This window comes from Panicum hallii, chromosome 2 (assembly GCF_002211085.1).
Source record: "Panicum hallii strain FIL2 chromosome 2, PHallii_v3.1, whole genome shotgun sequence".
Taxonomy (NCBI): Eukaryota; Viridiplantae; Streptophyta; class Magnoliopsida; order Poales; family Poaceae; genus Panicum; species Panicum hallii.
The window spans coordinates 38,040,876-38,056,354 of record NC_038043.1 but is presented as its reverse complement, the minus strand read 5'-3'; the positions used below and the strand labels follow the sequence as shown (position 1 = coordinate 38,056,354).

The window sequence follows — 15,479 nt, the reverse complement described above, 5'->3', positions numbered from 1 at the left end:
TCCATTTTGCTCTCTCAAGATCATACTTCATTTGAACATTTGCATGTTCTCTCTGACGAGCTTGCCAAGCAGCAGAGGTCTCATCCGGGTCCCTCACCAGTTCCTCGGGACCAATAGGAAATGGTGAGGTGATGGCTAAGTCAATATCTGACGGTGTGAGAGCCACTTCTAGCTTCTGTGCCTATATCCCGTAGTTGGAACCATCCAACGGCGGTATAGCATTAATGAAAGTCATTGCATTAGATCCTAAAATTTAAATCAAGAAAAAGTGAGAACTGCTTTATAAAATAATAATTGCATATCTCAATTCAACGTTGGTCAATATTAAGATATACAAATAACTGGCTGCATTAAATCTAAAACATCGTTGGGCAGAATTAGAACAAATGCATGAAAACTTACTGAAAAATTATAATACTGTTATTATCAACGTTGGTCAGAAAATAACAATATTATAACTGAAGAAAACTGACTCCTTTAATTATAATGTCCCGATGGTTCTAAAATAATTAAAGGATAGAACTTAGTTAAATTTGCAGCGAAAAAAAAACTATTCTTACTTTCAGAAACTTTCTGCCTTAAGACCTCTCTATAGAATTTGTCACGTTGGTGCAAAACAAAATAGAGAAGAAAACATACATGAAATGTCTAAATGGATTTCTGAAAAAATTACTTAATTGTAACAGCTATTGTGCATTTGGTCGAGCCCACATGGTGGCCCATCATGGTCAGTGCGGCCCAGCCCAACACTCGCTCACCCGCGCACGCGGCTCTGACCCGCGCACCAGGCCACAACCTGGGCCTGGGCCGGGAAAGTGGCGTTCCGCCTGGGCCAAAAGAGGCCCAGCTTCTCCGGGCTCCCTGTGGCCATCGGATCAGATCTGACGGCTGTCCGGCCGTTGCGGCCTGAACAAAAACGCCCCAGTCAACAGCCTTCCCTTCAAACCCTAGGTCATTTTGCCCGCTCCTCCCCCGGCCTCTCCTTCTTCCTCCGCGTGACGGCGACCGAAGGCGTGGCACCACCGCGGGCCTCCTCGCCGGCGAGTGCGCTCACCTGGACATGAGCGCGCCGCCGTCGAGTGGGCTCGAGGTGGCTAGCTGGCCCGCGCGCGTCGGCACGGTGGGGATCCGCGAGCTTGACGGGCTCGGGATGCCTCGGTCCTTCGACGATGGAGGTTCGCCGGGGCTTCTGAGCCTCGGCGTTGCTATCCCGTGGAGCAGGTAGCTCCCGGTGGCGAGGTAAGTTTCATGTCTTGCGCGGGTAGGGTTAGGGTTAGGGTTAGCACGGGGCGCTTTGGATCTTTCACCTTGAAAGGGTTGCAATCGGTCTGTTCTTGCCTTCTTTCGAGTTGATTTGAAATCCCCTCCTTCTAATTGCTGTGTATGTGCTTACCCGAGCCTAACTTCACTTAGTTAGGCCTACTGATACCCTTGATAGATTAGCGGATCTACTAAGTGTCGGAAGACTCGGTGATTAGCTAAACAAAGAATATGCTTAGAACTAATCGAGAGAGAAACAGAGAGAGAGATGTGGCATACCTCCGGTCGATGAGACGGGGTCGCCATTGCTGGCCATGAGGGGATGAGGCCGAGGCGTAGTCGAGGTCGAGGATGAGAGTGCGGCGGCGATGCAGTGCAGGGGCGGCGGTGCTTCCCGTCGCCTCAGCGCCCCTTAGATCGGATCGGGCTAGCGTTTTAAGTGGGTTTGCAGGCGACGCGGCAAACTTCGTTACCCGTGCCCCGGCCCCCACCTCCTCTTTTATTTTGGCACTGCGCGACAGGGGCCCACATGCCATAGGCTTGGCCGTGCGCCCCCGATCAGGGCGCGTAACGGACTCCGGATCGGTCGTTGGACCGATCCGGGGTCGAGATCAAACTAACAACCCCTATCAAGGGTGTGTGGTGTTTCCCTAATTTTCTACATGGTATCACAAGTCCGGGTTTCTTAACCTAATCTTCTGCTTCCCATCGAATCTACACTTGCGATATCTGCGTCGCGCCGCCGTGCGTCCCTCGCACGTGCGTCCACCACACCACCGATCGCCGCCCTGCTTCCTGCAGTTGCTGCATCTACGTCGCTCAGGCCCGGCTGCTCCTCCGATCCAGCTAGCTGACCGACGCCTCTCCTTCTCTACGTGAGTTGACGGCACCTGCTCCGGCATCCAGCTCGCCCAGCATACCTGCGGCATCCAGCTCGCCCAGCATCCGGCGACTCGGCCGGCTCTATCTTCATCAACCCATGGGTCCCCGGCATCCTCGGGCTGATGCTCCCTGCTGGCCCTGCACGCTGGCCCTCTCACACCATGCTGGCCATGCACGCTGGTACTCCCTGGGTGACGGATTCAGGTGCTTCAACTCACATGTCATCCAATGATGGTACACTGCTTTCTCGTTTTCCTCCCATTCATTCATCAATTACCGTCGGCAATGATTCTTGCATTCCTGTAATTGCTCGCGGCCATAGTATTCTCCCTACTACTGCGTCAAGTTTCTCTCTAAACAACGTCTTAGTTGTCCCATCTATTATCCATAATTTATTGTCTGTCCGACAATTTACTGTTGGAAATAAATTTCTGTTAAGATATTGTGATCTTCACTGTTAAGGAAATATTTAAACCATCTAAATATGATTAAGGAAACCTAACGATAAAACCCTAATGGGCTGTGATCAGCAGGCCCATTAGGCCTGTTTCCAGAGGCTGGCCCCTACTGCCACAGTGCCTATAAACATAAGGTCGTGGTTAGCACCTAAATGACCTAATTAATCTCAATCTAAAACCCTAGCCACCGCTAGTCTGATCGCTAAGGGCATTGGAGGGGTTTGGAAGGCCAAGCACTCCCGTTGGCTCCCGGAAGACGCCGATTCGCCGCTGCATCTCCTACACCGACAAGAACGCCTACTTCCTCTACGGATCAGGCGTAAATGGCTGCTGCTACTGCTAACGCTAGTATAATGATTACCGTTTATTCCGCATTAGATTGATTTATCATGAACTAGGTTATGTTAAGATTCTGGATAATCGTGCCACTAATTTATGTTTTGGCAAATTCTAACAATCGGTATCATGAGCCATCTTAACCTAGTCATGCACGGTCAAATTTTGAGCCATATTTATGCCTCTGTTTTCGTCGGTTTAGGATGCAAAGATGCTGTGCAGATTAGATCCTATTGTAAAGTTAAGGTTGATTCATGTTTTAGACGCAATTAGTTCCTGCAGAAAGGTTTTTATGTGTTAATCATGCTTGATTAGATCTAAATCATGGTTAATTAGTTTTCTGATCACGAGATTGGATCTAATCTAATTCGGTTTATGTCAAATTTAAGTTTAATCTTGATCTGTTAATGCTAAGTGTCTCGGATTAGATGCAAATGTTTAACATTTATTCTAATTCATGGTTAAACCGAGACAAAATTGATGATTAGCTATGCAATTAAGGTTAGGGCATACTGCTAATTAATCTGTTTCCGCAAAATTAGATTCAAAATCATGAACAAGATGCATAAGTAAGCATTGAGAGGAAGGGTAATACAAATCTTAGATCCCGTCATGAACCCTAACTTAAAAAAAAGGAAATTACTCAGCTCCTGCGCGCCCGCGCACCAGAGGCCAGTGCCGCCCGCGCGCCGCTGCCCCCTCGGGCGCGCCCCGTGCGCGCCAGCCTGCGGTGCCGCCGCAGCGCCGCCGGCCCCACCTGCGCCGCGCGCCCCTGCGCGACGCGCTGCTGGGCTGGCCACCACCTGCGCGCCCGCGCGCGGCAGCCAGCGCGCCGCCCCGCGTGGCACCCGGGCGGCCACCCCGCGCGCGGCCCCCCGCTCGCCTCTGGGCCTGCGCGCAGTCACGCACTGCTCCCCGAGCGCGGCAGCATGCGCGACGCCCGCGTGGCACCCGCGCGCCGCCCCGAGCGCGCTGCCCGCACGCCGCCCGCGTGGCCCCGCGCGGCCGCCCCGAGCGCGCAGCCGGCGCGCCTGCGCGCCAGCGCCGCTAGGCGCGCTGCTGGGGCCCACCCGCGCGCCAGCCCTGTGCGCTAGCGCAGCGCCCGCCGGCCCCCCGCGCGTCAAACCGCGCGCCGCCGCGCACCAGTGCCGCCCGCGCGCCGCCTCTCTGGCTGAGCGGCGGCCGTGCCGAAGGGGAAAAAGATGAAATGGAGTGAGATTGTTAGGGTTTTGTTCCGACAGCATCTATTTATGTGAGGTTCCATCAGTTTCTGGCCGTCCGATCGAAATGGAGCGTCCAGATTCACTCGCATTAGGGTTTTCGCGGGATGGGCCAAATGGGTCAAATGTGCAGATTGGGCTGCGCGTATAGAGGGATGTTTTGGGCTGTTTTACGAGTTTTAGCCCAGTTAATGTTTAATTTCTTTTATTTACTGTTTCTTATATTTAAAGCTCAAGTTAATTGCTGTTATGTTTAAAGTTTTAATTATTTCTGTTGCACTTATTATTACCAGCATTATGTTAATTAATTTCCATGAGTTATGTAAATTTTTTAATCCTATTTTAGTTACATTTATTCGCTGAAAATTATGTTCATCCACCATAAGCAATTAAGATGCACTCTATTTAAATGGAACCATCGGGAAGTTTATTTAGAGCACTTATAATTAATTTTGACCATCGTTGATTTAATTATAAGTTTAATGATAAATTTCATTTGTTTTCCCCATCGGTGATGCAAATAGAGATTTATGTATGATTTTAATCAGACCATCGTAGGGTTAATTTCATACTTCTTATGCGCATCTTAATTGTGAGTTTAATGAAGTTATTGTTCTCATGATTTTCAGTGAACACTGTGACGGGCTACCTGAAATCCATTGAGCCACTGAATGGCACCAACTATCCAAGCTGGTATAAAGATGTTAATGTTGCCATTGCTATGTGCGAGTATGATCTCGCCTTATGTCAAGACAAGCCAGCAGAGCCCGCTGATCCCGATGGTGATCATACTGCCATTGAGAAGTGGGAGAGATCAGACAGGATGGCCAACATGATCATTAAGAACACGATCACTCCGGCCTTCTGTGGTGCTATTCCTGATAAGGACCAGGATGGTAATGATCTGAGCGACAGGGCATATCTTGCTAAGGTGGAGGAGAACTTTAAGAGTTCTTCCAAGACTTATGCTAGCACCCTGATCATGAAGATGCTGACTTCACAGTATGATGGGCAAAGTGGAATCAGGGAGCACATTATGAGCATGTGTGACATGGCAAATAAGCTGAAGACACTGGATATGGCTATCTCTGATGGTTTTCTGGTGCACTTCATCATGACTTCTCTGCCAGTACAGTACAGTCCCTTCAAAATAAGCTACAACACTCAGAAGGCGACTTGGAGCATGGCTGAGCTCATTAGTTACTTTGTTGAGGAAGAAGAAAGGTAGAAAGCTGAAAGGATGAAGGATGCTGTCAACATGGTCAGCGAGCGCTTTGGGCGTGTTAGCATGAATAACACTCCTAAGCATCAAGCTGAGTCTGGCAGCAACAGGCAGCATAAGAAAAAGTTTAAGGGCCATAAGAGCAAGGTTGTGTCACATAAGAAGACCTCTAATGAGAGGCTGTGCAAGTTCTGCAAGTCCCCTAAACATGAGCAGAAGGAATGCCATGGATTTAAGGAGTGGCTTAAGAACAAAGGTACAATTACTGATTATGTATCTTTTATTGATGAATCGTTCTTAGTGAATTTTTCTCCTAATACTTGGTGGATTGACTCAGGTGCCACTGTGCACATTTCCAATTCACTGCAGGTATTCAGTTCGATCCGAACTATAAGAGAGGGGGAGCGAAGCCTAAGAGTGGCTGATGGCAATGAAGTGAAGGTTGAAGGCATTGGGAGCTTCGATTTGGAGTTACCAGGCGGCTTCAACCTTAGTTTGCATGATGTTCTTTATGTTCCCGGTTTGAAGAGAAACCTTATTTCTGTTTTGCGTTTAGATAAGTCGGGACATATTTGTGAGTTTGGCAACTCTGTGTACAACATTAAATTTCATAATTTAAGTGTGGGCCTTGGTCATTTGCAAGGCGATCTTTATTTGGTCTCTCTTGATAATGTTTATTCTGTAATGAATGTGGATGATGTATCGCATAAGCGTAAGCGTGATGATGAGACTTCTTCGAAATTGTGGCATTGTCATTTGGGCCACATTTCGAGGGGGAGAATTGAGCATCTCATAAGAGAAGAGATACTCCATTCATTAGATCTCTCAAACTTAGATCAACAATGCATTGATTGTATTAAGGGGAAATTCGCTAAGACAATTAAGAAAGGAGCTACTCGAAGTTCGGGCCTATTAGAAATAATTCATACTAATATTTGTGGCTCGTTCCCAGTAAAGTCTGTTGATGGTTTTGATTCTTTCATTACTTTCACAGATGACTTCTCTCGTTATGGTTATATTTACCCCATTCGTGATCATCCGAGTCATTAGATAAATTCAAAATATTCAAAGCTGAAGTGGAAAATCAGCATAATGTCACTATTAAATTAGTGAGGTCGGATCGAGGTGGTGAATATTATGGGAGACATGCTCCATTCGGCCAAATACCTAGACCATTCGCTAAGTATCTTGAAGAGAATGGTATAAAGGCCCAGTACAGTATGCCGAGCGAACCACAGCAAAATGGAGTTGCTGAGCGTCGTAATCGTATACTAATGGACATGGTACGTAGCATGCTTAGTTATTCTACTTTATCTGTGGAGCTGTGGATGGAAGCATTAAAATAGCTGCGCACATACTAAATCGTGTTTCTTCCAAATCCGTGCCAAAAACACCTTATGAGTTGTAATTTGGGAAGAAACCATCGCTTAATTATCTACGTGTGTGGGGCTATCCAGCCGAAGCTAAATTATTTAATCCACAGCAAAAGAAATTAGATAATAAGACGGTGAGCTGCTATTTTATCGGATACCCTGATAAGTCTAAGGGATACCGATTCTACTGTCCTGATCGCCTCACTAAGTTCGTTGAGACCAGGCAGGCTGTATTCCTAGAGGATGCAGGAATCAGTGGGAGCTCTCCGAGGAGGGAAATTAATCTTGAAGAAATACAGGCTGAGCTTCCCATCCCCGTAATTCAAGAAACAGTAACACCTCAGTTAGTGCCATTATTTGTTCCTTCCATTCAGAGTACACCATCTGATCAGATTACGCCTCCTGTTCAGAGTACTAGCGCTACTCCACCTGTTGAAGTAGCTCCTGAGCCTGCGAGCGAACAACAAGCTGAGCAAATGACGCCTAATGCTGAAGATGAGAACCCTGTCGAGGTGCCTCAGGCTGCACCTCAACCAGCACCTCAGCCTGTAGAACCATTAAGAAGATCACAGCGGGCTAGGAAAAAGACAGTTTTCCCTGATTATGAGACATACTTAAGTGAAGATATGTATGATATTGGGAAAGCTGATGATCCGAACACGTTTAAAGAGGCAGTATCATATGAGAACTCTGCCAAATGGGTTGAGGCTATGGAAGAAGAGCTTAAGTCCATGAGTTCTAATGATGTTTGGGATCTGGTAGATATTCCTAATGGAGTCAAACCAGTAGGCTGTAAATGGGTCTACAAGATTAAACGTGATTCTAAAGGGAATGTCGAACGATTCAAAGCAAGGCTTGTAGCCAAAGGTTTTACATAAAAGGAAGGGGTCGATTATAATGAAACTTTCTCCCCTGTGTCTAAGAAAGATTCATTCAGAATCGTTATGGCGCTAGTAGCTCATTATGACTTAGAGCTACATCAGATGGATGTCAAAACTGCGTTCCTGAATGGTGACTTGGATGAGACCATCTTCATGGCACAACCGGAAGGTTTTGTTGTGAAGGGCAAGGAACATTTAGGATGCAGACTTAAGAAATCTATTTACGGGCTTAAGCAAGCGTCAAGACAGTGGAACCTTAAATTCGATCAAGTGATTAAGAAATTCGGATTTAAGGAGAATGATGTGGATAATTGTATCTACACTAAGATAAAGGGTGGTAAATTTATAATTCTAGGGTTTTATGTGGATGATATCCTATTAGCGAGCAGTGATAAGCGTATGCTGCATGAGACAAAGGGATTTCTTTCATCCAATTTTGATATGAAAGATCTTGGTGAAGCCTCTTATGTTCTGGGCATTGAGATACACCGAGATAGGACCAAAGGAGTACTAGGATTGTCTCAAAAGGCATATATTCAGAAAATGCTTAAGAGATTTAATATGGATAAGAGTAAGGCCACACCTGTTCCATTAGCGAAGGGCGATAAGTTTAATGAAGCCCAATGTCCTAAGAACCAATTGGAATCAGATGAGATGAAGGACATACCTTATGCTTCAGCTGTCGGAAGCCTGATGTATGCATAAGTCTGTACGCGTCCTAACTTGGCTTTTGCTACCGGAATGTTTGGAAGATATCAGAAAAATCCTGGTAAGGTCCACTGGGTTGGTGTCAAGAAGGCATTACGTTACTGCCAAGGCACTAAAGACTTCATGCTCACATATAGAAGATCAGATAACCTTGAAGTTGTGGGTTATACTGATGCTGACTTTGCTGGATGTGTGGATAGTAGGAAATCTACGTCAGGATATATTTACACGTTAGCCGGTGGAGCTATATCATGGAAAAGCTCTAAGCAAAGTTTAGTTGCAGCATCGACAATGCAAGCTAAGTTTGTGGCATGCTATGAAGCAACTGGACAGGCTGTTTGGCTTAAGAATTTTATTCCGGGCCTCAAGGTAATTGACAGCATTACGAAACCTATAACATTATACTGCGATAATCAGTCTGCAGTATTCTTTTCGAGTAACAACAAGTCAAGTGGTGCTTCCAAACACATTGACCTTAAGTATCGTGTTGTGAAAGAAAGATGCTAGGATCGAACCATTAAGATTGAGCACATAAGAACTAATTCTATGTTAGCGGATCCGCTCACTAAAGGCTTACCACCGAACGTGTTTAAGCAGCACGTTACTAATATGGGTTTGGTGGATAGTCTTTAGGTCCTGGTTTAGGGCCATTATAACTCCCAACTAACGAATAATCGTTCTACCGAGGTGTTTCAGTGAGACTGTGGGTAATGGCGTCCCAGTACACTACGTGAAAACATGTATATTGGTAACGGGCATAGATGACCTTTGGTCACGGGCAAACAGCCATTACCGATCTGATGTTATAAATAATCGAACAAAGGTAACGGGCAACTGCCCGTTACTGATAACACGTGTTTGTAACAGGCATCTAACAAAGACCGTTACCAGATGTAGTTACCGGTCATCCTAAATGGCTGTTTCTCTAGGCCCACAGGGACTTTTTGTAACGGGCAGAGACACTCAGCCCGTTACAGAACCCAAAGAAACGTAACGGTCTTTTGCATGCTACCCGTTACAAATACATTTTTCCACGTCTCTTTCTAGGCCCACTGGTCAGTATTTGTAACGGTCTGTAAGTAATGACCGTTACCTTTAGGAAGTATCCGTAACGTCCTTAAGCTAAGCCCGTTACAAATGTTACACGTAACATGCCCTGAATCGAGGCCCATTACCTTTAGACCATATCTGTAACGGTTCTTTCAGTATGTATCGTTCATTAGTTAACGCCCGTTACTCTCGGATCTCACTATGTATCATGCTTTAGTTAACGCCCGTTACTCTCTGATCAGTTGTTGTAACGCACTTTAGTTAACACCTGTTACCTATACGTAGGCCACCCCTACAGTAACCAATTTTTTTCTGGCTGCATCCTGGAACCAGCTAGGATTTGGCAGCCACCAGCAAGTACACATCACAAACACATTCTCATCACATATATGCACAAGCAAGTAGATATCACGAATATACACAAGATCACATCATTCCTCATCAGACATGCAACAAGTTTGAAGCCCTGAATGCAACAAGTTTCAAGTTTCTGGCTAACAATGAACTCACGGTGCATCATAAATAGAAGGCGCTATAGAAGTTGCCCTTTGGGTCGAGGGTCTCCTTAAGAATGAACTCGCACAGCATCTCCTGGACCGACTTTAGATCTTCTATAGAAACTGTTAGGGCAGCTTTGAAATCCTGCAAAATACAATTATTATGAGAATACAAGTACAAATCAGTTTCTAAAATCAAATGAACAATATGAGCAGAGACAAGGCTGAGCAGTATATACTTACAACAGCCTTTTTCATTATAGGTATGTCACCGACTAGTTTTAGCATATTGAATGCCACATAGAATCCACACAAAAAGGTCCCCGATGGCTGTTGAGCGCACTGCAAGAAGGTGCCAAAATGACAAGTTAATGCAGTAACCAAATAGGTATGAAGGGACCATAAAAAAACCTCAGTCTTACTTTAACATCTGTCCTGTGCGTGAGTTTAGGTTTGGTTTTTGGCTTTTTCTTATTTGCTTTCATCATTTCTTCCATGCGCGCATCAAAGGCCCTGCATGATCAGCAATACCGATTAGAAACAGTAAGAGATCGATATTTCGTGAACAAAACCTACAATATACTGACCAGTTCACAATATGTCGGACGTCCGTGAACTTTCGACCGGGAAATAGTTTAGCAGAATCTAAATACCAAACCTCTTTGTACTTCATAGAGATGATCACTGTTACCCAGTGGCCACCGGTGTTGTAGGCACCCACCACATAGTCGTTCTTCATAGCATTTTTAATTGCTTGTGTTACAGTGCTAGGCTGGTGAGAAATCACTGTGGCGGCGAAAACCTGCGGGTCCAAAAATGCAACACTGCACTGCATCTCTGCTGCATTCTGCATCATTTTCCTACAAATAATCCAATTGTTAGCATGCATGAACTTTGTGGTCAAAATTAAAGAAATATATTTTTTTGGTTTGAAGGGACTTACAATGTCCACAACCTCAAGAAGCTAACATCCAGAGCACCTAGGGTTATAAGGTCGTACACGTCATCGAATGCAATGTTTAACATTAAATCACCATCACCTTCAAAGTAGGCTTGAGGCACCTTTGCTGGAAAGCCAAGTTTATCCTTACTGTTTTCCATGACGTAAGCATGCAACCTGGCACAATTTGGTCCAGCAGCATCTAAATCCGCTTCTGACAACATAGGCACACCAGGCTTGTATTTTGGATTCTGTGTTGTCCAAATAGCGTTAACAAGCTCATCTTTAGGTAGAGGTTTCCTGGCCTGCTTCTCCTCCCGTGGTGACTGCTGCTCAGGCTGAGATTGGCTGCACTCTCCCTCCTTCTGTTGTAGAGGCTCCGGTTGTGGCTGATGCTTAGGCGGAGATTGCCTAGGCTCCTCCTGTCGTCGAGGCTCATGTTGTGACTCCTGCTTCTCCTGCTGCTGCTGCATTTTTTTGCTGATCTGCTGCTGCTGCTGCTGAGCCTTCTCTTGCGGATGCTGAGCTGCAGTACCTGCATCTGATGTTGTACCCCTGCTACCTGATGCGGTTACAGAGTTGGGCTGTCTTGTCCTGGGTGGTATAAGGATCCTGTACTTTGACCATTGGATCCTTGTACCGAGAGCCTCACCTAAGGTTGTTATCTCATCCCCCCCTACTGGCACAGGCAGATGGAAGTGACTCGTATTGGACCACACATAAGTAGGTTGCACCACTGCATACCCTTCCTGCACCGGTACACAATGGCAAGTCTCTTGATATGGATAGACAGTGGCTACTGCGAGCTCCAAGTTATGCCCGGTGCCATCCAAAAGGCTGCACTTGGTTGGCTCTGTCAGCTTATCTATTGTGTCCAGCATAGATGATCGACTGTCAGCTTCGTTCTCGTTGAATGGCCCATGGTCTTCCCCGCTGCCACGCACATCTTCTTCCTCACTGACACTCGCATCTTCTTGCTCGCTGCTACCGATGTGTGTTGGTTGGGTAGGACACAGAGCATCCGGTATAACCACGCCTGCTTGTCTTAGCATGTTGATTACTCTGATGGCTGTTTCACCAACTATCTTTTCCTTCTCCGCATCAGACCTCTCCTTCGTCTTCTTCCTCTTCTTCCTGTACATTCCAGCAAACTCTTCACCAAACCTTTTACCCCAGCCAACTGAACTAGACACGCCTCGGACCCGACCTCGATGCTCTGGATTCTCAAGTGCCGTGGTGAGGATATCATTCTCCCTAACCCCAGTGAAAGAACCATCACTAGCCTTAGATGCAAGGTCTTTCACCTTATTTGCTAGCCCCACCACCGCAGGGTTACTGAATGTTATGTCCCCCCTTCCTTCACTAGTGCCTTCACTAGTGGTCATCCTCTTCGCCGCCCTTGCCCGCAGATATGACCTCGAATGTCCAGGAAATTGGTCCCAAGGGTTCTCTTTTCCTTCTCTAGCTAGCTTTGCATCCTCCTCCTCCCACTCTTTCCTTTTACCATGATAACCTTTTCTTCCCATCTTGTGTGGCTTATTATGCAATGCTCTCTTATCTTTCATCTCCTGGCTCACTCGCTGAAAAAAAGGAGAATTGGTTTCCTGCACAAACACCTCCCAGTCTTCTGGCTTCAAAAAGCCATGCTTCTCAAAGGGAGACTCCTCTTGCCTCACATAAGTTCTTCTTAAATGGGCCTTGAACCGCTGTTGCAAGGTTGCAATCTCTGACATAGCTGCCTTAATTGCCTTGTTGCGAACAGTTGGTTCCAGATTGGCTGGGTACTCTAGCTTTTCCAGTAAAGCTTTGGATAGCTGTTCCTTCTCAATTGGTGACAGATCCTCAAGCTTCCTGTTGATTGACACCCTCTCCCGAGCAATGAGGCCACAGACCAATACAAATCTTTCCCTTGCAGCATCTGGGGTAGGCCAAAATTTTTCATCAAGTCCAGTTGCAGTCAACTTGTCTTCTGGCCATTTGGTTTGTGTCCTTGACCCGCGGGTTCGAGTACTACTCGCAGCAGTCTGCACTGAGTGAGCCTGTGAAGAACGTTCACCGTCGTTGCGCTGTGATGATGCACTACTGTCACTACAGGAGTTTGTTGGTGTGGGAGACTGCATAGATGATATGTCAGGTTGTCAGTAGAGCAACATAAGCTAGACTAAAAATGTAAACAAAATAGCTAATATTACACTAGAAATCAGTACAAGTCCTAAATAAAATCAGCATAGACATACAGGTAATATTTTACTTAGTATAGAGGTTGGGGATAGGTGCTAACCATTTTGACAGGGTGAAGCAATGCTTATGTATCAAAGCGGAAACTAAGTTCCTTCAACTGCTTCCTTGTCCAACTTCAGATCCAATGAATTGTGGGTTCCATGTGTACATGCAACAAGAGGATAAAGCAATCACTTAGTATGATTATCACAGCAAAAAACAATGTACACTCTAAATAAGCTTCAAACAATTCCATGGCCTGATGATTGAGTGGACCATGTAGTGCCACCACGCCGGGGATTACAGGGCACAAGCGATATGAAAGAAAATCGCCCATGCCCAAACCACTCAGGTGGATTTTGGTTGGCTATGCTTGCACGGTTCAACTGATCATTAGGCCATGCTACCATCGAGAGCTTGCATACACACATCATGACACCAACAATAAGAATATATATGACAACACAGCATAGGAAAGTATCACTACATTATAAACCACTGCGATACATTTCGCACTGACTGAATGTGGCCATCAACAATCATCCATCAAAACCACAGTTCATCAAATAAAAATGAACTATTAAGGCATGCTCAACTAATGCAGGTAATTCCAGGAGAATAATTCTATGTGCATTGACCCTAAACAACAGCAAAGTAGCATATCTCCCTAATCCAACTTGACAGGAAGAGCACATTGGGTGGCCGAGCAGAGAGAGGGCATTGGGGGTTCAAGCAGCAGTAACATCTGTCGCGAATGGTGGTTGGGAGGGGCTGGATCCGCGTCGCCTCATTGCCGAGCGAGGAGAATGGCGGCGACGGCGAGCGAGGACAGTGGCGGCGGCGGGCTAGGGCAGGACCGTCGCGGCTAAGGCGAGCGAGGAGAATGGCGGCGAAGGCGAGCGAGGAGACTGGCGGCAACGGCGGGCGAGGAGAGTGGCGGCGGCGGGTGAGGGCAGGAGAATGGCGGCGACGGCGAGCGAGGAGAATGGCGGCAAAGGCGCGCGAGGAGACCGGCGGCGACGGCGGGCGAGGAGAGTGGCGGCGGCGGGCGAGGGCAGGATGATGGCGGCGACTGTGATAGTTCATGTATTTGTAATGCTAGGCAAATATTTTGTTAGTGTGAAATATATGTTTGTTAGTATAAAGCTCATGTGTGTTTATGTGAAGTTTTTGAAAATTTAAAGTGCAAGTAAAAAGGGTATTTTTGTAATTACAGAAAAACCTAGGGTTATTTTTGCAAAATGTAAGTGGATTAGGGTAATTTCAAAATAAGTGAAATATGTTTTTCTTACTTTATGTCTTGTAAAAAATATATATTTATTCAAAAGTATGATTTGAAATGTGTGTGTTGAAATATGTAAAAATTTTGGGTAAAGTGGTGAAAATAAGGGTATTTATGTAATTTTATAAAAGTATAAGTCCTTTTATGCAAATGTTTGATTTACAAAAGTAACTTTCAAATTTACTCAGGACTAAAGTGTAAAAAGTGCAAGTCATCATGACATGTCTATCCAGTCATTATGACGAGTCTATCCCGTCATTATGACGTGTCATAAATGCTTGCATTTAGGTCCTGAATTTTATAAAGTTACGTTCTTTGGGACAAAAGTAATACAAATCCGACTTTTGTTCAAAGATTCACGTGTAAAGATACAAATTTTGAGTTTTTGAATTTGAGCCCTAAAGCAATGTTGTAGAGTTTGAAAAACTCTCCAACTTTCGTTTTGGGCATTTCTCCATTTGGGTTTTAAATCAACGGGAAATTTTGTTTTACAGATAGGCCCTTGCAGTTTTCTGTATTTATGCATAAGTCCTTGGGGAAAACTGTTCATCCTTCTCCTCTGTTCTCTTCTCTCTAGCGCTTTTATCCCTTCCCCACCAGCAGCAGCGCTAGCAAAACCTCTTTTCCCCTCCCTCTCTCTTCCCTCCACTGGTACAGAGCGGCGGTGCGCAGCAGGCACGGCCCCGGGCGGCTCCAAGCGCGCGGGCGCGTGCACGAAGCTGGCAGCGCCCAGCGGCCCAGGCGAGCTGGCGGCCCAGGACCGCGAGGGCGGCTCGGTTACGGAGGCGCTGGCTTGCGGCGTACAGGTGCGGGGCGCTGGCGGGTGTGGACGCGCGCCGGCGCTGGTGGCAAGCAAAGCAGAGCCGGGGTGCTAGACTGGTGCGGTGCTGGAACAGGAGCAGAGCTGGGCGAGCGCGAGCGTGCGCAGGATGGCGGCAGCAGGCGTTGACGCGCGACTTGGGAGCACGCTCTGGCGCGAGCGGTGCACGAGCGCGCGCGCGGCAGTCGAGCGTGCGCAGGATGGCGGCAGCAGGCGTTGACGCGTGACTTGGGAGCACGCTCTGGCGCGAGCGGTGCGCGAGCGCGCGCGCGGCAGGCGAGTGGCACAGCTATGGCGGCTCGGCAAGCATGCGCAGAGGCGGAGCGCGCG

The 15,479-nt window shown here is 46.7% G+C and overlaps 1 protein-coding gene across 1 annotated transcript; it reads left to right on the top strand.

Annotated features, from left to right (window-relative positions):
• Positions 1 to 1,060: 1,060 nt before the first annotated feature.
• LOC112880996 lies at positions 1,061 to 5,384 on the top strand. The gene is made up of 2 exons (XM_025945715.1): positions 1,061 to 1,175; positions 4,786 to 5,384. The coding sequence occupies exons 1-2, from the start codon at positions 1,061 to 1,063 to the stop codon at positions 5,382 to 5,384; spliced, it is 714 nt and encodes a 237-aa protein (XP_025801500.1).
• The last annotated feature ends 10,095 nt before the right edge of the window (positions 5,385 to 15,479 follow it).